This window comes from Microcaecilia unicolor, chromosome 1, assembly GCF_901765095.1.
Source record: "Microcaecilia unicolor chromosome 1, aMicUni1.1, whole genome shotgun sequence".
Classification (NCBI taxonomy): Eukaryota; Metazoa; Chordata; class Amphibia; order Gymnophiona; family Siphonopidae; genus Microcaecilia; species Microcaecilia unicolor.
The window spans coordinates 581,530,484-581,554,329 of NC_044031.1; the positions used below are offsets into that span (position 1 = coordinate 581,530,484).

At 44.5% G+C, this 23,846-nt stretch overlaps 1 protein-coding gene across 1 annotated transcript in view; it reads left to right on the forward strand.

Annotated features, from left to right (window-relative positions):
• Nucleotides 1–23,846, forward strand: part of FER1L6 (fer-1 like family member 6) — a 289,857-nt gene that overhangs the window by 208,532 nt on the left and 57,479 nt on the right. Inside the window, exons 31-33 of the mRNA XM_030218883.1 lie at nt 4,274–4,399; nt 6,559–6,686; nt 14,957–15,127. Coding sequence (XP_030074743.1) covers nt 4,274–4,399; nt 6,559–6,686; nt 14,957–15,127 — 425 coding nt within the window. The remainder of the gene's footprint in view (nt 1–4,273; nt 4,400–6,558; nt 6,687–14,956; nt 15,128–23,846) is intronic.

Here is a 23,846-nt window from a genome sequence, read left to right on the forward strand (position 1 = left end):
ATTAAGGATTTAATTGCCTTGAGGAGACGAACTGAATTCTTGGAGAATGTAACCAGAAATAACAATATTCGCTTTTTAAATTTCCCTAAAAAAGTTGGAGTTCTACCAAGGGAAATGCTCAGAAAGTATATTACTGAGATACTTGGCGTATCAGAGGAAATGGTCCCACCATTTACACAAATATATTACTTGCCCCTGAAACACCAAGTGTCTCAAGAAAAGTCAGAATTAGATATTTCATTGATATTGGAATCCTCAGACACTGACCTAGTTAAAACTTCTACTTTAATTGCCACAGTAGCCTTGTCACCAGATAAGAACTGGCTGATGAGACTTTTCTTCCAAAATAAAGATAAGAGCTTCCTTGGTTTAAAAGTTAGTCTCTTCCCTGATGTGACCAAGGAGACTCAAAAACGTAGACAGAGATTTTTACTTATGAGGCCTGGTGTAATTCAGTTAGGAGGTACGTTTTTTCTAAAGTACCCGTGCAAATGCCTAGTAAAATATCAATCTAATAAATATGTGTTTTATGAGCCGGCACAACTTTCTTCGTTCCTGGCTACAAAAGGACAAGGGAGTAATTAATATATAGCCCTATATATAGGAGAAGGTATCTGTTATGAGCACCCGATAAAGAAAAGCTTCCTTAATTATTTCTTTTCAGAATCCATATTGTAAATTTTGAATCTCACCAATGTGGACTTTAACTAACATACTGTAATTGCTTGAATATTAATTTGTTTCTTTATATATTTGAACAGTGATGTTATTTACTTGACAAGTCGATTTTTGCTTGTTTTAATATATGTAAATTGTTAAATAAAGAATTTAAAAAAATAAAATTAGAGTGCACTGAGTAGGCGCCCATAGGAATATTCTGGGTGCCTACACAGCACGTACTAATGGTTAGCTTGCGCTAAAAGCAGTAACGCGCCTCTAGCGTGGCTTAGTAAACAGGGCCCTTGATCTGTTAAAGACACTGTGCTGCCACATGGTTCAAATCAGCTTTCAGACTCCAGGAAGCAGAGCAGGCGGATAGCAATACATTTCTTATATACCGCAATATTCCAATCCGATTTACTGCTACTACTACTTATCATTTCTATAGTGCTACTAGACGTATGCAGTGCTGTACACTTGAACATAAAGAGGCAGTCCCTGCTCGACAGAGCTTACAATCTAATTACAAACAATTTACAAATTAATTTACAAACAATCAGGAAAACTTTACAAACAGCACTATAAATACAGTACAGTTACTTCAGTAAATTGTTAAAATTACAGAGTAAATCCAAGATAGAAATAACCGTAAATAGCTCTCATCCTCTTGTGGCAGGATCAGTGTGGCATAGGATAAAGAACAAGATTGAGTTTCAAGTTTATTAGGTACTCATCGAGGGTTGTCTGAGTGGTTTACATAATCTAAAATAGCATAAGAGAGCAGACAAAGGGAAATGGGAGGCATAGAGGGGCATAATCGAACGAAAACGTCTATCTCCATGGGCGTTTATCTCCGAGAACGGGTCCGGTAAGGGGCGGACTGAACCGTATTTTCGAAAAAAAATAGACGTCCATGTTTTATTCGACAATTTGTGAGCTGGGCGTTTTCGTTTTTCAGCGATAATGGAAAATGAAAGCGCCCAGCTCAAAAACGAATAAATCCAAGGCATTTGTTCGTGGGAGGAGCCAGGATTCGTAGTGCACTGTCCCCTCTCACATGCCAGGACACCAACCGGGCACTCTAGGGGGCACTTTTACAAAAACAAAAAAAAAGGTAAAAGAGCTCCCAGGTGCATAGCACCCTTCCCTTGTGTGTTGAGCCCCCCAAATCCCCCTCAAAACCCACTGCCCACAAGTCTACACCATTACTATAGCCCTAAGGGGTGAAGGGGGGCACCTACATGTGGGTACAGTGGGTTTGGGGGGTTGGACGACTAATAAGCATTAAGCAGCACAATTGTAACAGGTAGGGGAGGGATGGGCCTGGGTCCACCTGCCTAAAGTCCACTGCACCCCCTAATAACTGCTCCAGTGACCTGCATACTGCTGCCAGGGAGGTGGGTATGACATTTGAGGGTGAAAATAAACAGTTGTGAAATGGCATATTTTGTGGTGGGAGGGGGTTTGTGACCACTGGGGGAGTCAGGGGAGGTCATCCCCGATTCCCTCCAGTGGTCATCTGGTCATTTAGGGCACTTTTTGGGGCCTTATTCGTGGAAAAACAGGGTCCAGGAAAAGTGCCCTAAATTCTCGCTAAAAACGCATATTTTTTTCCATTATCGGCGAAAGGCGCCCATCTCTGATCGGCCGATAACCACGCCCCAGTTCCGCCTTCACCACGCCTTCGACACGCCCCCATCAACTTTGTCCGCATCCGCGACGGAGTGCAGTTGAAAACGGCCAAATTCGGCTTTCGATTATACAGCTTTATTCGCTTTTGTGAGATAAACGTCTATCTCCCGATTTGGGTCACAATATAGGCGTTTTTCTATTTCGATTATAAGCAGGATAGAAATGCTGAAATGGAGCTACAATAATTGACAGGTAATCAATAGAAATAAAACATGGAAAAGAAAATAAGATGATACCTTTTTTATTGGACATAACTTAATACATTTCTTGATTAGCTTTCGAAGGTTGCCCTTCTTCGTCAGATCGGAAATAAGCAAGTCTTGGTAGAAGACAGTCTATTAGATTGTAAGCTCTTTGAGCAGGGATTGTCTTTCTTCTATGTTTGTATAGCGCTGTGTACGCCTTGTAGCGCTATAGAAATGCTAAATAGTAGTAGTAGTAGGGTGGGGGTGGATAGGTGAGAGACCCTGTTAGACTGTCACTGAAATGCTTTGATGTTTCACTTATATATACTGTCATCTACCAACATTTGGTTATTTCTGATCTGAAGAAGAAGGGCAACCTTTGAAAGCTAATCAAGAAATGTATTAAGTTATGTCCAATAAAAAAGGTATCATCTTATTTTCTTTTCCATGTTTTATTTTGTTGTATTCCTATTGATTACCGTTAAAAGTGGACTAACACGGCTACCACACCTCTCTACTCAATAATTAACAGGAAAGAGGGAGACAAAGAGAAGGAGACAAAAGGAGAGGGAAGGCTATGCTCTACAGGCTGGCACCAGGGACAACTGTCTTGTTTATCTGGAGGCTAGTACTGAACATCTCATAACATCTGGAGAGATGTGGGCACAGTCGATCAAGTGCGTCTTTGAATAGGACAATTTTAAGTACAACCTTAAATTTCTCTAAGAAGGTTTCCAAATGAAGGGAAAGTTGTGTACCAAGGGGGAAGAAGGACAGACAGAACTGGAGGTTTGTCCCAAAGGAAGAGGAAAGACAACAAAGACAATAAACTGGGGGAGGAGGTATCAGGGGGAAAAGAAAGCAAACAAAGGGTGTGTGCCAGACATGGAGAGAAAGAGAACTGTAATGTATGCCTGACAGGGAGGACAGAAAGAGAGCTTGGGGATAGTGAAAGAATTTGGGGTCTTGCTGCAAGGTAGAGAGCGATAACTGAGGAGAGCATGAGGCCTGGGGTCTTCCTAGGGGATACTGAGAGAGAACTGGGGAGGACAGAGGGAGCTTAGGGGTCTTGCATTGAGAGAGAACTGAAGAGGGTAGAGGGTGCTTGGGGGTCTTGTAGGGGGTGAGAGGAGAAAGAGATAGGGGTCAGAGATAGAGAAAGCTGGGAGGTATCTACCCTGAAAGAAAGCTGGGAATTGAACCTGCTAGAAGACAGAGGGACATCAAGCTAATTTGGGAACAAAGAGAGAGCTTTAGAGGGTGGAACCTACAGAATGGAGGGCCAAATCAGAGAGAAAGCTTGGGTGTGTCAGACCTTGGTGGGGGACATTCCAAACATATAATTACAAAGAAAATACTGTGTGCAGAATTTTCAAAATTTTACAGTCTGCTTTCTCACCCAGTAAAGATGTGGATCCTAAGTGCCAGTCACCCTCACTGCCCCTTTCCTCAGTTCTCCAGTCCAGGCAAAAGAACTTCTGCTCAAAAATAAGTTGTGCCTACCTGTAATCTAGGAAGCATGTCCCATCATAATGTATATTGGACTTCTGCATAGCCCCTTCAGGATCCCCAGTATTTCAGAGGCAAAAGCAATAAGTTCATTTTAACATTTTTCCACAAATCAGTGGAATGGATTTATTTTCTTCTGCCAATGCTGGGCAGTACTGTGGCAACTATTTTCTTGTGTTTTCAAATGAGATGCTGTTTTGTAAATATGATGTTTGGTTATTCAACAGGGCTATTTCAACATCTACAAAAGCCCAGAGGATTCCAGCTGTGTGGACAGTGGGCAGCTTAGGATTCTGCAAGGCATCCCAGTCAACCACCCGGTTAAGGTCCTGATCAGAGTGTATGTGGTGGCAGTAAGTATTGGCCATTGTATCCTCTCTATTTGAAATGTAACAGGATTAATTTCTTAATCGGTGTAATTTGCATTCCCACAGAAGTCAATGTAAAAAAAAAAATCCCTAGTTAATGAAGCTGTCTAATTTGGAGAAATGAACTGTGCTCAGTGTCTAGAACCAGGTATGAGACTTCTGTAGAACCCTAGAGTTTGAAAACAATAAAGAAAACAAGATCTCTGAGCCAGTGTGCCACACAATCAGGTAAAAATGTACTGTGCTTGGATATAACCTCAGATCCCTCCTTCCCTTTAATCTCCCCCCCCCCCCCCCCCCTCCAATCTTCTAATGCATTACACCAATGGCCTCTAATTGTTCTCATACCTCACACTTACATTATCGGCTTCTGTCTCTCCTAGGATGTAAACCTCACTGAACCCTGGAAAGGGGATATTAGCAGTATACAAGAATTGATTTGATTTGATCCCACTTAGCCCCGTTCTTACCCAAATGATGAGACTAAACAATTGTATGGAATAACAACAGTCTGTAGCTTCTTTATTGTCAACAATTTAAATGTAAAGAAATGACAAAACAACTTAAACCCAAGCTACATCTACAATGTTCAAGAATCAACATTTGCACCCTCCAACCACTCGCCCTCTCTGCAAAGTGGTATGATATTAGCATAGCCCCCACGGCGAGGAGCAGCCACAGAAAGTGGAGGAACCCTCAATTCCTACGTCAACATAGTGCAGCAAAGACAGGAGTAGGATGATCTGGCCCTTTCAATAACCAGGGGAGATGTATATACAATAAAGAGTTTTTATTCAAGAACATCAAGTGACTCGACTCAGCGGCCGTGTTTCGGTGCCTATGCGCCTGCTTTAGGATTCTTATAATGTTCCAAAGGTCTATAAGGAAAACAAATTTTCTTTTATGATTATGCTAATGGATGTCACAATCCAAACAAAGCAGGTGTGATGCTTCCAAAGCCTGCCACAGCAGTCTAAACAAAGTCTACTTTTTATAGCCAGTGATTCAAGATTTTGTCTATTTTGTATGTGAGACAACCATAGGTGTAGTTTGCTTGCTTTCTATGGGGGTGGGGAAAGCAAGAGATAGGGAACTCAGATTAGTTGGCTAGGGGGGGGGGAGGGACGATGAACTTTTATCCTCCCCTATAGATTGGCACTGATTAGCCATTCTACCCCACCCCCTTAACCACTAACCTTTCCCCCCCCCCCCCCCCCCCATGGTCCAGCTTATTACCATTTCTTCATACCCCCACCTCCCCAAGATTCAGCATCCTCCTCCCCACCATGGTTCTGAATCTCCTTTCAAACCTTTCTTCTTACCGAAACTTCTTTGTATTACTGAGTAGCGGCTGAAATGACAGCAGTAATTTGAACGATAAGATGCTGATGAGTCTCCAACCCATGTGCTCTCAATGACTTTGATGCACACTGTTGTAGTAGGGGCATTCTTTACTCACATAAGTGTTTAGATTAAGGAGCATTGGTCCCTTTTACTAATGGATGCTGAGCCCTTAACACTTGGTTAGTGCATGCAAGCAGGCTACCGCAGAAACACATTAAAGCGTATTTTGCCGGCTTATGTGTGTTAACCCGTGCATTACCAATTTTTCAAAAATATTTTTCAGAGGGGGCATGTCAGTGGCAGAGAGCGGGCATTCCTGCATTTATTGGCTAGCACATTATGATTAACATTGCTAACTGGATAACACAGAGTTAAGTAGAGAGCAGATTGTGCCTTCAAAGTGCTCCTGCCTTAATATTTCGCTCTTATACGAACATTAGCACACAGCCTGAAAATTAAAAAAAAAAGCCCTAAAAAAATGCTGCATTAAATCTAGGCTTTGCATTTGGGAAAGTCCCATGTTAAAATGCATTAAACCCAGATATTACTGCACTTTAGTAAAAGGGACCCTATATAATCTATACATGTACATATGAATTCTGCCCCACTGGAAAAGTACATGCTATCATGCCAAAGCTTATACTTTTGCACCGCTTGGTATTTTATAAGAAGCCACAAACATACAGAAAAGACTTTTTAAAATTACCTGCAAAATTGGAAAAAAAAACCTCGGCGTTCATGCAGGGCTAATTAATGTGGTACATTCAAGTTGCGCTAATCTGCTTCCCTCTTTATGCCAGGGGCTTAATCTTAGCCCAGCTGATCCTGATGGCAAATCAGATCCATATATCGTACTACGAATTGGCAAGACTGAAATTAAAGATCGAAATAACTACATCCCCAAACAGCTAAACCCAATTTTTGGAAGGTGAGTTACTTCATTTTGGTCATACTGATAGTCTTGTCTTTTTCCTTTCAATTTTTATTTCCAGCTGTTTGTGGGCGGTGTGAACTCGTCAAAAGAGTTAAACTTGGAGATCAGAACAGATTTTGCTCTGTATATAACTAAGCTCTGAATTTCCCAAAACATGAAGTGTCTCATTATTCTGGAGGAAGCAAAGCAGTAAATCACCTGCCTCTTCAGATTAGCAACTTTCTTCATTACAAGCAATACACAAGTCTCTCTTGAAAAGTCTCATTTCTGTAAATCCACATTGACATTCAAGGATATTTGTTTTTACTCTTAATTGTCTGGTTTTTCATGCCTGTTTTCTTTATATCATAGTTTGGAATGTTTTCTGAAGCTACAACTCTGTACATGTGATTTTGTTATTCTCTCAACTATCTTATTAGGTGACTGCAGTTGCTTTATTGCATTCCTGAATCAATAACTTATTTAGCTTTCTTCAGGCCATGCTGCTAAAATGTGAGATTTGCTGGGTGATAAGTAAGGTCTGTTCTTTATAGGTACCCTACCTGCCCATGAATTTGCTTATTTCAGCAGATAAAGAATGCCCTTCCTTTTATCATGTGGAAGCAGAATTATTCCAGCAGCCCGGGAGCATCGGGCCTCGGCTGCAGTCTGATGCTGCCAGGCTGGAGCCTAAAGTGGCTGTGGTGTTGTCCACCCCCAATCACCTTCTCAACCTTCCTGATCAGAACCCCCACCTCCCAATCACTGTACCACTCTCCCAATCACACTACTAGCCCCCAATCAGGAAGCCCACCCACTGATCACATTCTTACCCTCCAATCTAAACCCTGTTCCCCCCATCACACTCCCCAATCAGAACTCCCATAGAACAGGAGTGGACTGACCATTCGGGCAACCAGGCAGTGTCCGAGGGCCCAGAGGTTCTAGGGGGCCTAGAGGCTCTGCCCAAATGTCCGGCGCACCGCAGGTGATCTAGTGGCCTCAGCGGGGGAAACACGTTCTTTCCTGCCTGGCCCGCTAGGCTACTGCTATTCCCCCCCCCCCCACCCGTCACCACCGTATTTTAAAAATGGCGGCTGAGCTCCCTGCAGAAGTCTCACGAGACTGTCGAGACCCGCGAGACTACCGCAGGAAGTCTCGGTGCCATTTTGTAAATACGGAGGCGCTGGCAGGTGGGGCAACAGTGGCAGCACAGTGGGCAGGAATGAACATACCTCCCCTGCAGAGGCCACCAGACTACCAGGACCCCTCAGGTAAGACCGGTGCAGCGGGGTCATCGGGTGGCAGCAGGGGTGTTTGGCAGCAGCCAGGCGGGGAGCCCAGATCACCCTCAGTCCTCCCCTGCCATAGAAGCCAACTTTTCAAAATGATTGGGGGTGCTTAACTCGGCACAAATTACCAAACCCATATAATAGTAATTAATGCATGGTGGGTTGTGAACACAGTTGTCAGGCTGTCTTTAAATGAAGAGCACAGCAGGTGGTGCACACACAGGGAAGACTCGTGGGTTCAAGAAATGCTAGGGGTAGCACTGCAAGTCCCACCAATCTCTCTTCCTCTCTAACCCCAACTCATTTCCACACTTTACCATCCTACTCCCAGCCCATCTACATCACACTCACACTATGCCTTCCAGTCCACCTTGGCCCATCTGTACAACCCATATTCTCCCATATTCTTGGAGGCAGAGGTGCAATGTTGTGTATATTTAATACGAGTATTATTTGTATTTATTGTATTGTCTGTGTAATAGATAGCACAGGGGCTGCCCCCCCCTGCCCCCCCCCCCCCCCCCCGTATAGTTTGCAGTATCCTGTGGTTGACTCCTTGTGAGATCTTCCTATTGGCTTGTTTGGGTAATAGGCTCATAGCTCTCAGCTAGGGCCAGCCCTCCCTCTGCTCCTGGGGGCTATGTGAGAGAGCCCAGTTCTTCCTAGCATACCTTTGAGCTGATCTAGGGGCTGATCCCTCCTGAATCTACTGAGATTCCATCAAAATTCTTCACCTTTTCACAAGGCATTCCCCAGGGCATTTGCCCATTTCCCAGGGCATTTTCCTCTTCGAGTATACAGCTTTACCTCTCAGCTGGGCTGAGGTTCTGGTCATCTCCTTGCCTCTGAGGTGGCTAGATATGAACTCTGTTCAGAAGGCAACAATTCTGTCCAAGCAACTGAACTGTTAAGTTGATTTCCTTTCCCCCTACTAATTCCTCCCTCCATTAGGTTCCCTCTCACTTTATCTTAGTCAGTGCCCCTTCCTTGCAGGCTACGCTCACCCATCCCTCATACCTCCTAAGCAGATTCATTGCACATTTCAAATTTTGTATCCCCACCCTCCCGCAGTAGTCTTGTGAGAGGCAATACTACTACTGGGTCAGATCAATGCTCCATCTAGCTGTGTCACGTCTTGCTCACCGATCATTTTATTGTTCAATAAATTGCTTTATAGTTTTTTTGCACTGAAGCTTCGTCGTTTGTTGGTCATCTTCGCTGTTTTTGCTATTTTCATTCTCACTCCCAGCACAGCTCTGTGACAAGCTAGCTTTTGGGGTGTGTGACCTGTGTGTCTGTGCAGGGCACCATGAATGAAGGGGTATTGCTATAGTGGTATCCTTCCACATCATGTGAGCCAGGGAAAGAGGGTAATGGGGGTGGGGGGGGGGGATAATGGTGCTGGGCAGAGAATGGAGGAGAAAGAAGTGGATGTTTGCTAATAATAGAAACTAAGAGGGATGATGTGCTGGAGTCACTACTAATAAGGGAGGGGGACATTGTGCCAAAGCTGTTACCACCAAATGAGGTGCCAATTTCCATTTTTGGAAAAGGCACTAGAATCAGTGCTAATTCAGTTCCCCAAGCCAACCACATACTCTGTGACTGCTGGAGCTTTAGCAGATGGGCTGGTGCACAGTGGGTTGATATGAATGCATGCCTTTGGGTTCACTGATTTCCTGCTCAACATGTGATATTTGGGATTTTCAGTCTGAAGGCAGGAAGCACCACATGCAAATGTGGCCTTAGGGCGGGGCGGACTGAGAGTACTTTGGGCCCCCCGGGCACTGAGACTGCTCTGGGCCCTCCGCCATGCTGCTGCTGCCTCCACCGCCACCAGTGCCCCCACCCCACCTTGCTGCCTCCCTCCCACTGTGTTGCTGCTGTCCCCCCCCCCCCCCCCCCCCACACACACACACACTTTGAAGGGCCCTGGTTGCCTAGTGGCTGTGGCTTCTTCAGGGGCAGGAAATAAATCCTCTCTTTCCTGTCCACCCACTGACTCTACTCTGCCCAGCATGGCGCTCTGTTTACAAAATGTCTGCCAAGACTTCCCACAGTAGTATTGTCTCTCACAAGACTACCGCGGGAGAGTGGGGATACAAAATTTGAAATGTGCAATGAATCTGCTTAGGAGGTATGAGGGATGGGTGAGCGTAGCCTGCAAGGAAGGGGCACTGACTAAGATAAAATGAGAGGGAACCTAATGGAGGGAGGAATTAGTAGGGGGAAAGGCAGGTCAGCTTGGAAGGAAGTAGAGAGCAGAGAAGTATAGAATAGGGGAGTGGGGTAGGTATGGTGGGTATTAAGCATTCTACCCCAAAATAAAAGTCAAACTACATTGGAAGAAAGAATTGAGAGAAAAACAGAATAAGAAGATGAGAGGAGGAAGAAGACATTAAGGTGAGTAGTTACTGAGAAAGAAGTGGAGAAAATCTGAGAGAAGACAAAATGAATGGCTACTCTTATGTTCTTATGTAGTTAAGCTCTGGATCTCTTTGCTGAAGGATGTGGCAACATCGGTTAGCGCACCTGGGTTTAAAAAAGGTTTGGACAAATTCCTGGAGGAGAAGTCCATAGACTGCTATTGAGACAGACATGGGAAGCAACTGCTTGCCCTGGGATTTGTAGTATGGAGTGTTGGACTGGCCACTGTTGGAAACAGGATACTGGGTAGATAGACCATTGGTCTGACGCAGTATGGTTACTCTTATGTTCTTATGATGATCAACTGCATCCTTCCACTAAGGCTGTAAACAGAGGGAGAAGAAGGCTCAAAGAGACAATTTATCCCAGAAAGCTAGCAAGTTGCTGTTCAAAGCAGTTGGTTTAAAGATGATGTAGTGGCCTAATGGTTAGTGCAGTGGGCTTTGATCTTGGCAACCTGGGTTCAGTATCTACTGCAGGTCCTTGTGGAGTTATAAAGAGTATGGTTTTATCTTGGGTTGAGTAACTCCAGGATTAGAGTGCTTCAGTTGGTACAGAATGCTGCAGCGCTTCTGGTTACTGGTATGTCTAGAATGACATATATTACGCCAATTTTGAAACAGCAGGCACTGGTTGCCAGTCAGTTTTCGTATACAGTTTAAGGTACTCTGTTTTGTGTATCAAGCACTTTATTTGCCAGCTCCACAATACTTGAAAGATTGTTTTTATATATATCAGCCGAGGAGATGCTTGAGATCTGACACAGAACTGCACATTTCACTTGATCCATTTCATTTGTTGGTGTAAAATACAATGAAACAAGACTTTCAGCCTTCTCTATTGCTGGGATTCCCACGTGGAATTCTTTAAAGGGGCAGCTACGTTTATGTACATAGATTTTACAATTTAAACACTATCTTAAAACATCCCTATTTGTTAAAACATTCATGTAATTTCAGCCATATGAGATGACAGTTGTAACTTGAGTGTAATAGCAGATTATACTATTTGCAGAGTTTTAATTCTTTTAATTTTGCATGTTATTTTATATTTTGTTTATAGCTGTGTTGTGTTTTGTAAACCATAAGCAGTATAAAAGTTTTAAAAATAAATAAATAAATCACTTATTGGGCCCTTTTACAAAGCGGTGGTAAGCCAAACGCAGGCTTATCACTCGCTAAAAGGGAAGTACCACCAGGCTACCACAGCCCTCCCTCGGCACGCACCACTTCTGGCGCTACAAAAATATTTTAATTCTTGTAGCACTGGTGTGAACCCAGCAGTAATCACTGCCCAGTTACCCCCAGGGTAGCACCGGAGCCCTTACCACCACCTCAATGGGTGGCATAAATGCTCCCACCCTAAATGGGCACGTGGCACTAATTGGCACTAATTAGAATTTATGCACACAACTTGTTAAGTGTAGTCTCTAAAGTGGTGCGTGTAAAAATTCTACCACATGGATCTCATAAGGGGGCACGGTCATGGGAGGGACATGAGTGGGTCATGGGCATTCCTAAACTTTAGGTGCACTGTTATAGAATGTGCCCGAACCACCCTAAGTTAGGCGTGGGCATTTACACCAGGTTTTAGTTAGCGTAAATGTCCACTCCTAAATTTTAGTCACTGGGATGGTGCTATGCATATTCTATAAACTGCATCAAACTTTAATGCTAAGTGCATTTTTTCGGCACTGATTTTTTTTTGGCACCATATATAGAATTCCTCCCTTAAAGGACAATTCTATAAGGCACAGCTAAATTAAGGTGCCGAATGCATGCTGGTGTTTATAGAATACTAGCACTTATGCTTGGGATCAGCGCCCTCAATTGGCAAATACACCTATAGTTGCTACGAGTATTCTGTAAACATGGTGCACAGGTTGCTTAGAAACAGAGAAACATGACGGCAGATAAAGGTCAAATGGCCCATCCAGTCTGCCCATCTCTGTAACCCCTAACTCTTCCTTTTCCTAAGCAATCCCATGTGCTTATCCCATGCCTTTTAAATTCTGACACAGTCCTCGACTCCACAACCTCCACCGGGAGGCCATTCCATGCTTCCACCACCCTTTCTGTGAAATAATACTAGTACGCAATCTACAAGTAGGCCAATATCTTTGGGTGGAGTATGTTCTAGCTAGCGACAGATGCAACTTGTAGAATACTATGAGTTGTACACACGAGACATTTCGGGTGTCAAACGTTAGAGAACGCAAACCTATGTAAACCCAAATTAGTGTCAATTCAGTTCCAGTTAACTACAATTAACGCCAATAATTGGTTGTTAGCGCCCAATTGACTAATTTGTTTATGTACGCATCTGGGCTCTGCGCTCAAATTTGGACGCCCAACTTTGGACAGCCTATATAGAATCAGGGCGATGATATATAAACAATGAGCCAGATTCTATATATGGCGCCTAAAAAATCCAGAAATTGACACAGAGTGGAAGAAAAAACAAATCCAAGTGACCAGCAAAACACAGCGGTGAGAGCTCCAAACAAAGTTTATTGGGACCCAACACGGTCCGTGTTTCGGCAAAAAGCCTTCCTCAGGAGTTGATAAATCCTCTGCAGGACGTATAATCGACTATGCGTGCTAGGAAAGCACAAATATAATACCACTGAAATCTGTGAAAACAGATGAAGCCAGTCAAATGTTGGGTCCCAATAAACTTTGTTTGGAGCTCTCACCGCTGTGTTTTGCTGGTCACTTGGATTTGTTTTGTCTTCCACTCTATGCCAATTTCTGTTTGCGTGATTGTGGAAGGAGTGGACCCCCTTTTCTTGTACTTTCCATTGCCTAAAAAATCCATGCAGTAAACATTTCCACCTAAGTGTATTCTATAACCAATGCCTAAATTTAGGCACGGTATATAGAATACGCTTAGTTGATATCCCAGCACTAAAACTACACAACTCCATTTACATCAATGAAAATGTGGCGTAAATCCCTGCACGTATATTTATACGTGCTGGGCCATATTCTATAACAATGCGTGTAAATTTGGGAATGCACATAAAATACCCATTTACCCGCCCATAGCCATGCCTCTTTTGAACTGCGCATTTTTGAATTTAGGCACAGTTCATTACAGAATCCACTTAGCAAATTACATAAGTACATAAGTACATAAGTAGTGCCATACTGGGAAAGACCAAAGGTCCATCTAGCCCAGCATCCTGTCACCGACAGTGGCCAATCCAGGTCAAGGGCACCTGGCACGCTCCCCAAACGTAAAAACATTCCAGACAAGTTATACCTAAAAATGAGGAATTTTTCCAGTCCATTTAATAGCGGTCTATGGACTTGTCCTTTAGGAATCTATCTAACCCCTTTTTAAACTCCGTCAAGCTAACCGCCCGTACCACGTTCTCCGGCAATGAATTCCAGAGTCTAATTACACGTTGGGTGAAGAAAAATTTTCTCCGATTCGTTTTAAATTTACCACACTGTAGCTTCAACTCATGCCCTCTAGTCCTAGTATTTTGGATAGCGTGAACAGTCGCTTCACATCCACCCGATCCATTCCACTCATTATTTTATACACTTCTATCATATCTCCCCTCAGCCGTCTCTTCTCCAAGCTGAAAAGCCCTAGCCTTCTCAGCCTCTCTTCATAGGAAAGTCGTCCCATCCCCACTATCATTTTCGTCGCCCTTCGCTGTACCTTTTCCAATTCTACTATATCTTTTTGAGATACGGAGACCAGTACTGAACACAATACTCCAGGTGCGGTCGCACCATGGAGCGATACAACGGCATTATAACATCCGCACACCTGGACTCCATACCCTTCCTAATAACACCCAACATTCTATTCGCTTTCCTAGCCGCAGCAGCACACTGAGCAGAAGGTTTCAGCGTATCATCGACGACGACACCCAGATCCCTTTCTTGATCCGTAACTCCTAACGCGGAACCTTGCAAGACGTAGCTATAATTCGGGTTCCTCTTACCCACATGCATCACTTTGCACTTGTCAACATTGAACTTCATCTGCCACTTGCACGCCCATTCTCCCAGTCTCGCAAGGTCCTCCTGTAATCGTTCACATTCCTCCTGCGACTTGACGACCCTGAATAATTTTGTGTCATCGGCGAATTTAATTACCTCACTAGTTATTCCCATCTCTAGGTCATTTATAAATACATTAAAAAGCAACGGACCCAGCACAGACCCCTGCGGGACCCCACTAACTACCCTCCTCCACTGAGAATACTGGCCACGCAATCCTACTCTCTGCTTCCTATCTTTCAACCAGTTCTTAATCCATAATAATACCCTACCTCCGATTCCATGACTCTGCAATTTCTTCAGGAGTCTTTCGTGCGGCACTTTGTCAAATTATGTGCGTAAATTCTAATTATTGCCAATTAGTGCTCATTATTGCTTAAGTGCAGTTAAATACATTAATTGGCTTGTTAAGCCAATTAAGGTACGCGCATTGTTATAGAATACACCTTCGATCTTGGCACCGGTCTCTAGGTGCGCTAAATGGAATCTGGTCCAATGTGTGTAAATCATAAGATGAATAATTGAACATTTAACTCTCTTTTCTTAGGTCTTTTGAACTCCAGGCCACTTTTCCACAGGAATCTCTGTTAACAGTCCTTATATATGACCATGACTTGGTGGGAACAGACGACCTCATTGGGGCAACAAAAATCGACCTGGAGAATCGTTTCTACAGCCGGCACAGAGCCACCTGTGGTTTACAGAGTCAATATGAAATGTAAGATCCTCTTCAAACACTATTCTTCATAGGCAAGGTTGACACCTGGCCAGAATATCCCGACAAAGACAGATCAGGCCTAGATTTATGCATAGACAGCATAGGCAACTGCCCAGGATGCCAAATTTTGAAGGCCCCAAGTTCCCAGATCAAAAGAGAGTCTATTCTTTCATGCTTTAAGGCTAATATTTCATTGCAGTGCTTCAAAGAACCATCAGTGTGGCATTCTGGGTCTGCCACCTCCTTACCCTCTGATCCTGTCTATGGGCTCTAAAATCTTAAATTGGGCTCTGAGACAGATGGACAACATTATAGTTTTTAAGTAAATTTTCAGATAGTGTAGAATAGAATATGCTTAGAAATCCCCTGGGTAGAAATTTGGTTAATTCAGAACTAGTGGACTTGCTAGCACATTTGTAACTGACTGCACTCAGCAAATGTTTGAACAGACTGTCCTAGCAAACTAATATTTCCTCAGTAAACTTAGGGACCCTGTTACTAAAGTGCGGTAAAATCTGAGCTTAGCGTGTTCTAAATGTGGGACTTTCACACGGGCTAATCCCAGATTTAACACTGCATTTTGGTAGGGTTTTTTGTTTTTTGTTTTTTTCTTTTTGCTGGTTCATTATGTTCCCATTAGTGTACGGTACCTTGAAAAAATTAACATGGTAATACTTACTGCCTTCTATTTAGCAGGTTCTTAGTGCTTTCACATTAACCCTGCGTTATCCAGTTAGTGCTTGCTAATCATAATGCACATAAATGGTCGGTGACAGCTGTTTGGGGAGGCTAAGGTGGACGGGGCTAGGGTGAGGTAGGGATAAGGCGAGGCTAGGATGGGGTACAATGGAGCATGATGGGGCAAGTGAAACTCCTTAGGGTGGGGAAGTAACACCTACCTCAGCAGTAAAGGGACAGTATAGGCATTTGTGAAAACAGCAGGGGAAGAATCCCTTCATGGTGCCTCCACCTGGTGCCTCAGCTACTGATACTAATATGCACACTCAATACACTCCAGGGAATTATGTGCCCCAAAAAATCAAAATAATACACACCAAAATAATAAAACATATTAAACAGAACAGTGTTGTCAGTATTCTAGAAATATATGCAGGTAATTTAAATACTTGGCTCCCAGAATCTTCCTGTTGGCCATGTGAACAATGGAGTTCAACAGCACTGTAACAGAAATCCTGTAGTTACTGCAAAGCATAAAATGATTTGCTTACCATTTTTATGGTGGTTTGCCAAACAGTGGCGTTCCTAGGGGGGCTGACACCCGGGGCGGATCGCCGATGTGCCCCGCCCCCCGGAACAGCGCGACGCCCCCCCCCCCCGGCGAAAGAACCCCCCTGGGTGCACGCCGCTGGGGGGGGGTTGCCGCGCGCCTGCCGGCTCTTCGTTTTCATGCTCCCTCTGCCCCGGAACAGGAAGTAACCTGTTTCGGGCAAAGGGAGCATGAAAACGAAGAGCCGACAGGCGCACGGCACCCCCCGAGCGGTGTGCACCCGGGCCGGACCGCCCCCACCGCCCCCCCCCCCCTTGGTACACCACTGTTGCCAAATGGCCACCAGGCTTCAAATCCGCAGGCCTTTAGTTTACTGCTGAGTTATCAAACATGTTTGGAGTATGTATTATCTTCATTAGCTGTATCTAATGTTTAGAACAGCAGGCTGAGAAACGGGGAAACAAGGGTTCAAATCCCACTGCTGCTCCTTGTGATCTTGGACAACTCACTTAACCCTCCATTGCCTCAGGTACAAACTGAAGGGCCCTTTTACAAAGGAGAGTAAGGGCTTATTCATGTTCAGCGTGCGCCAAATCGGCATTACCACCCATCTACTGTGTGCCCCGGGTGGTAATTCTGAATTTGGTGTGTGCTGAAAACACACATGGTATTGACCCAGTGGTAAACAGCAGTGGATGCGTGCCGCATCCCTACTGCCTGGGTAGCGCGTGAGACCTTACCACTAAGTCATTGGGTTGTTGTATGATCTCAGGCCGAAAATGGGCGTGCGCTGGTTTTTATTTTGCCGCACGTCCATTTTCCAGCCCCTTAAAAAGGCCCTTTTTCCAAGAAGCGGCAAAAACTGGCCCGACGTGTGCCCAAAAGACGCACTCACACTGCCGCAGGCCACTTTTTGCCATGGCTTAGTAAAAAGGCCCCTTAGACGTAAGCCCTCCAGGGACAGGAAAATAACTATTGTATGTGAATGTAACTCACCTTGAGGTAATGCTGAGAAAGGCATGATCTAAATTCAAATCCAAAATTCATACTGTGAAGTCATATAGGTCAATTTTACCATACCATAATATCACTAACTTCCAGGAGTCACACAACAAGGACATAACTAGGAAAAGGCAGCACCATAAATAATGCAGCGGGCCTTTTCCTAGTTGAGCACTAGAACATCAATACACCTATTGGAAAACTAGGCAAGCCAAATTAGTGCAGATTGATCCTACATATTCATTCAATGCTAACAGAATATGTGGTCTCATTCAGACACCCAGATCACAGATAGACCCTTACCTAATACAGAATAAGTAACCACAAACTAAAAATAGAAAGACAGAGAAAAATACAAATATATATATTTTTCCCATACCTTAAAGGTTCAAGGTGGATTACAGCAATATAACTAGGCATACCTCAGATGTGCAGTCAAATATAAAGTACTAAAATCAAATTTTCTTCAACCCATATTCTTAAAAATACACTGTTATAGTTTTAAAGAACATCTGAAATTAAACTGAACCTCCAAGATGCCAGACTCTGCATACAATGCAATACTAGAGAAAGAGAAAAACAGTGACACATGGCCCCCTGCATTGTGCAAAATGTAAAGACAGCAGGTGTAAATTAAAAAAAAAGAAACTAATGTATGCCAATAAAAATAAACAAAAAAATGGAAAACAAGGCTTTCAGAGGCCAAAACCTCCTTCCTCAGATCAGGACAGTATACTGCAGTTATGGTATGCTGTCCTGACCTGTGGGCAGTGGTTTTGGCCTCTGAAAGCTAGTCAAAAAATGTATTATTAGTCCAATGAAAGGGTATCACCTTATTTTCCATTTTTTGTTTTATTTTATTAGAGTGGAATAACATGGCTGCTATACTACTTTATCCTAAATTAAAAATAAAATTCTTTTTCCTACCTTTGGCCATTTAATTTTTCTAATTGTGTTGGTCCCAATCTCTGCTTTCCTCTATATTCTCCTAACTCTCATACCAGGGTTTCGTGTCCATTTGTCATTTTTCTTTCTCCTCCTGTCTTCTTCATGTCCTCTACTACATCCATCTCTAACACTGATCTTTTCCTCTGAGCTTTCTTCTGTGTACTAGTCTTCAATTTTTACCTCTTTTTATTGTGTCTACCTACAGCTTTCTATCTCTTTTTCCTCACACCAGTTCTCTCATTCCCCTTCTCCCTATTCCCCAGTCTTTCACTAACTCTGTCCTGTCCTCTTCCATCCTGCATACCCTTCTCTCTCCTCCCTCCAGCCAGTGTCTCCCTCTTGATCTCTCCCTATTCCATCCAGCATTACTCTCTCTCTGTCCCCTTCCATCCAGCATGTCCCCTCTCTCTCCCTCCCCTTAATCCAGCATGTCTCCTTGCTCTCCCTCCCAGTCAGCTTCTCCCATCTGTCTATCCTCCCTTCCATCCAGCTTCTCCTTTCTCTCTATCTTCCCTTCCATCCAGCTTCTCCCCTCTCTCCTCCATCCAGCATGTCCATTTTTCTCTCTCTCCCTTCTATCTAACATCTCCCCATCTCTCTCCCTTCCATCCAGTGTCTCCCTCCCTCCCTCCATCCATCTCCTCTCTATCTTCCTCCTCTTATCCAATGTTTCCCTTTTCTCTGTCCCCTTCAATCCAACATCTTTGCTCTCTCCCTTCTCCATGCAACTTACATGTTCTCTTTCCTCCCTCCTCCCTTTCCAGTCAGCTTCATTTTTCTCTTCTCCTGCACACCTAGCATCTTTTGTTTCCCCTTACCCTAGCTCCCCAAGCACCCCAGCGGCTGATGTTCTTGGGACCAGCCACAGAGCTGCATCCCTTCTACATGCAGCTGCCGACTCTAGTGATCTCACCCTCCTCTACTCTCTAGAACAGGAAGTGACATGGGGGGGGGGGGGGAGCAGCAAAACCGGCAGCACAGGTATGCAGGTTACAGCCCTGTGGCTCTTTTATGTTCTTTTGCTTCTGCTACTAGTTTTTAGAAGTAGCGGCGAGGGTAGCAGCGGGAGAGCAGCGCTGAAGCTCATTGTTAAGCCTCCCCAAGCTTCTTCTACCGGGTGCCTATGATAATGCATTAGCTGGATAACACAGGAACATTCACTCTCCACACATGAATAACCCCTCATAAAATTATTTTTTTTTTACTTACCTGTGGTTTACAGAGTCAATATGAAATGCAAGGACCTCTTCTTCTTAGGCAAGGTTGGCACCTGCCCAGAATGCTTTAAACCCACCTCTTCAATGCTGCATTTGGCACCTAACTCTTACCGTTCACTAAATCCAGACTGCCCCAATTTGACCGCCCCTATCGGACTGTCTGTTCACTTGTCTCTTAGATTGTAAGCTCCTTGAGCAGGGACCGTCCCTCTATGTTAAATTGTACAGCGCTGCGTAAACCTAGTAGCGCTTTAGAAATGTTAAGTAGTAGTAAGTAGTAACGCGTTCTGTGGTAGCCTCTTAGTATTCGCTAACCATGTATTAAGAGCTTAGGGCTTCTTTTACAAAGCTGCACTAACAATTCCCGTGCGGCAAATGAGAGGAAGGCCATAGGAATTGAATGGGCTTTCTTTCATTCAGGGGCATAGCTATGGGGGGCCACAGGGGCCTGGGCCCCCGCAAATTTCGTCCAGGCCCCTGGTTTGGCTGGGCCAACCCCCGCCAGCCAAAGCCTTCTTCAGCGCGGTCTCCAGCGCAGCCTGCCCCCTGCTCTTCTTTCTTCTTTCTCCTGTGCACCCTGATGCTGAGCCGGAGACTGCGCTGAAGAAGGCTTCGACTGGCGGGGGTTGGGAACCCCCACCAGCAAAGGTATTTGTTTGTGAGGTGGCAAGGCGAGTCAAGGCGGTGGAGGGTGAGGAGGTGGGGGGGGGGGGGCGAGAAGGCTGGGTGAGGTGAGTCGGTGGGGGGTGGCGGGGCGGCACTTAAAATGTGCCCCCAACCTCGGGCTCTGGCCCCCTCCCACCGTGAGGCCTGGCTACGCCCCTGCTTTAATTTGCTGCACCGAGAATCGGTACCACAGCTTTGTAAAAGAAACCCTTAATGCCCTTTATTAAAAGGACCCCTTAGAGTTCATGGAGCAGATGTCAAGATCAAACAAGATTTCTGTAGGAATCCTGACACATTCCTCAAATCTTCAGGTAATTATTAGAGTAATCTTTAATAAAGGTCTTAGAAATTAAAGCCTCCCATAAAAATAGCCCATCTATACCTGTACATTAATAGCAGTGCAAGACTTTTTCCTTCATGCACTGCAAATGCAGAGGACCACCAGTTTTTGTACCTTTCCTGTGAATATCTGATAGCTTGGCTGTCTGTGTTTAAAACAACCCTTTCCCACTGAGATTTTCTCCTTATGGTTTCTTCTTAGTGTAGCTATATTTCTGAGGGTAAAACAGTCTCATTAATTTCAGAGAAATGTAAGCCAGGCTTCCCAATCCTGCCTCGGGGGCCTCTTTATTATACACATATTATACATAATACAAGTGCTAACCACCCTTAGCAGAAGTGTTAATTCTACATTTACCAATCCACTGAAGCATCCAGGCAACGTTCAGGGTGAACTGGTATACAATACTGCTGCACTTTAAGGTCTTCTAGCTTAGGAAAACACCCCCTTGTTCACAGCAGCGAACAATGAACAAAGTCTGTATTCATTCTTCACACTCATGGGCCGATGATCAGAAGCAAATGCAGGCGCTAGAGGCTGGTAGCGCCATACTAGCGCCTGTGTTTGCTACCATCCCATTATCAGAGCCCCTTAGCACATGAAACAATGCGATTGCAGGTTCTGAACGCAATTCTGGAACGCGCTGCCATGCAACCTAAAAGCGATCTATGAACTGACCAACTTCCAAAAACAACTGAAGACCCATCTCTTTGACAAGATATACCACAGAGATCAACACATGTGAAACTCCCCACATACATCCAGAAATGTTTATAATGCCTTTTGTTATATTCTATCATGTATTCTATTACCATGCAACCCAAAATCCTTCTGTAATACCAAATATCTATTCCCTCCTTACTTCCACTATCCATGATGTGTTGCAAGCCACATTGAGCCTGCAAAGAGGTGGGGAAACGTGGGATACAAATGCAATAAATAAATAAATAAACTAGCATGCAAAACAGGGCTCTTAGCGCAAGTAGCATTCAAATGCATGCTAAACCTATTCCTCTCCGATGATTGGCGAGCAGCGCACTAAACATTGGCACGCTATCCGTGGCAAACCCTATGCCAGCTCAGAGCTGGTGATAGGGTTTGCAGATCATTGGGGAGGAATGGTGAGCCCTGTCCAACATGCACTTGCATGCTATTAGGCCCCCCATTCTCCCCAATGCAGCAGCCTGCACCCTACCCCCGCAGGAGCCCTGACCCCCCCCCCCCCCCCAGTGATACTGGGACTAGAGGTTCGCTCCAGTCCCCCCGACCTCTCCGAAACAGGTTCAAGGGGTGGTGGAGATCCGGTGGGTCTCCAGCCCCCCTAACCCCCTTTTCCGGCATCCCCTCACATGCAGCCCTGGTGGCCCAGTGGGACAAAAGTCAATGCATTGGGTGGGGCTACACACCATGTAAGGGAGAAACTCCCTTATATGCTGTGAAGCCCCGCCCAGCGCATCCCAGGATGCACTGGGAAGGGCTGGGCACCGCCATTTTTGAGGCGACGCTGATTGCAGAGGAGGGGAGGCCACCTCCTTCCTCCAACAAAGGTAGGGGGTGGGGAAGGGCCACTAGACAACAGGTCAGGGGGGGATTGACTTGCGGCCCAGACCACCAGAGCTACATGTGAGGGGATGCTAGGAGGGGTTAGGGGGGCTGGAGACCCACCGGATCTTCAGCCCCCCCAAACTTGTGTCAGGGGGGTCAGGGGGACTGGAGGTCCGCTGGACCTCCATCCCCCATGTCACTTGACTCGGGGTGGGGTACTTGGGGTCTGGTGGTCCCATGGACCTCCAGCCCCTGAGTTTGACAGGTCTGGGCTTTTGACAATAAGGTTTAAAGAGGTGATAACCTATATACCTACTTTTCTTTATAGAATACTAGCATAACAGGTGAAGTTTGGGCCTAAAGTCCCTAGTAAGCAACCCTTCAGAAAGAAAGCTTAAGTACCTGTCTCTCTTGCTTTAGGAGACAGGCACTGATCCCTGGTCCTTCAGAGCTTAAGAGCAGAAGCTTATCTCTAACAAAGAGATCGGTATTTATCTAGTAACTACCTTACTCTTTTTAAATTTTTCTTACATTTGTTTATTGAAACCCCTCAACAATAGATCAATAAAAAATTATATAATATATTTTATACAATATTGACCTCACACTTATTCACACGGGTACACTCAACCATAATACTTTTTTTCCCCCCATAAACCTTTCTAATATCTACCTAACAAAGAGAGCAGAGATCATCCACTAAAGCAGGCCTTCTTAGCATCAGTAGTCTGTTTTTCCAAATACTTTCACATTCAGGGTGAATTACAAAACAGGTTAAAAGTTTATTTTCACAAAGTGCAGGCTATTTCTTCTGTGAGCACAACAATATTTTTAATCCTTAGCACTTTGCCATTCTCTCACACTGTTGGAGAAGGAACTAGGTCAAATTGTTAAGAGTTCTCTTAAATATGAAAGTTAGCATCCCTGCTCTCCTTTAGCCTCCAGCAAATATCCCCTCTAACAACTCAGTTGAAGGGAGACAGCTTTTTGTGTTCCAAAAGGATAAGAGAAAAGAAAGCCACCTCAAAAAGATAAGGCGCATACAACCTAACAGCCTCCTTCCCTGGATATTACCAATTTTCAACTTTAGCATAACAGTACTATCACTCTATCTATCCCTGGTTCCTCTTCTCAGTCAAAAGAAATATAGCAGGAAATCATTGTGCAAGCTTTCAGTTGCATTGACAGTAAGTACCTTGCCCTTCTCTCTTTTTTTTTTTTTTAATAAAGTCCTTCTCTGTTCAGCTTTGACTACTGTCCTTCCATGGATTTTCCAGATTGGAGGTTCTCCAGTCATGCACCTCTTTTCATCTCCAGGCTGTGGGTTCTTCCTTCTTCTCCCCCCAGCTTCTCCTTGCTCTACTTCCATGGGGCTCTTTTGAGAGTTTGTAGGCTCTAACCCCTCCCCTCTCATTAGCGTCTTGATCCACCCATGAGCTTACCTCATTACTCTCTAATTAGGAAAACTGGTTCTGCTCCTCCCAGCCTTTCATAATAAGGGCACAGTTCCACTTGTGGGAGTGGAGGAGTAGCCTAGTGGTTAGTGCAGTGGGCTTTGATCCTGGTGATCTGGATTCAATTCCCACTGCAGCTCCTTGTGATCTTGGGCAAGTCACGTAACCCACCATTGCACCAAGTACAAAAACTTAGATTGTGAGCCCTCTAGGGACAGAGAAAGTATGTGCTATAATGTGTACAGCACTGCATATGTCTAGTAGCACTATAGAAATGATTAGTGGTAGTAATAGGGTTTCAGGCTTCCCAGTCCCACCC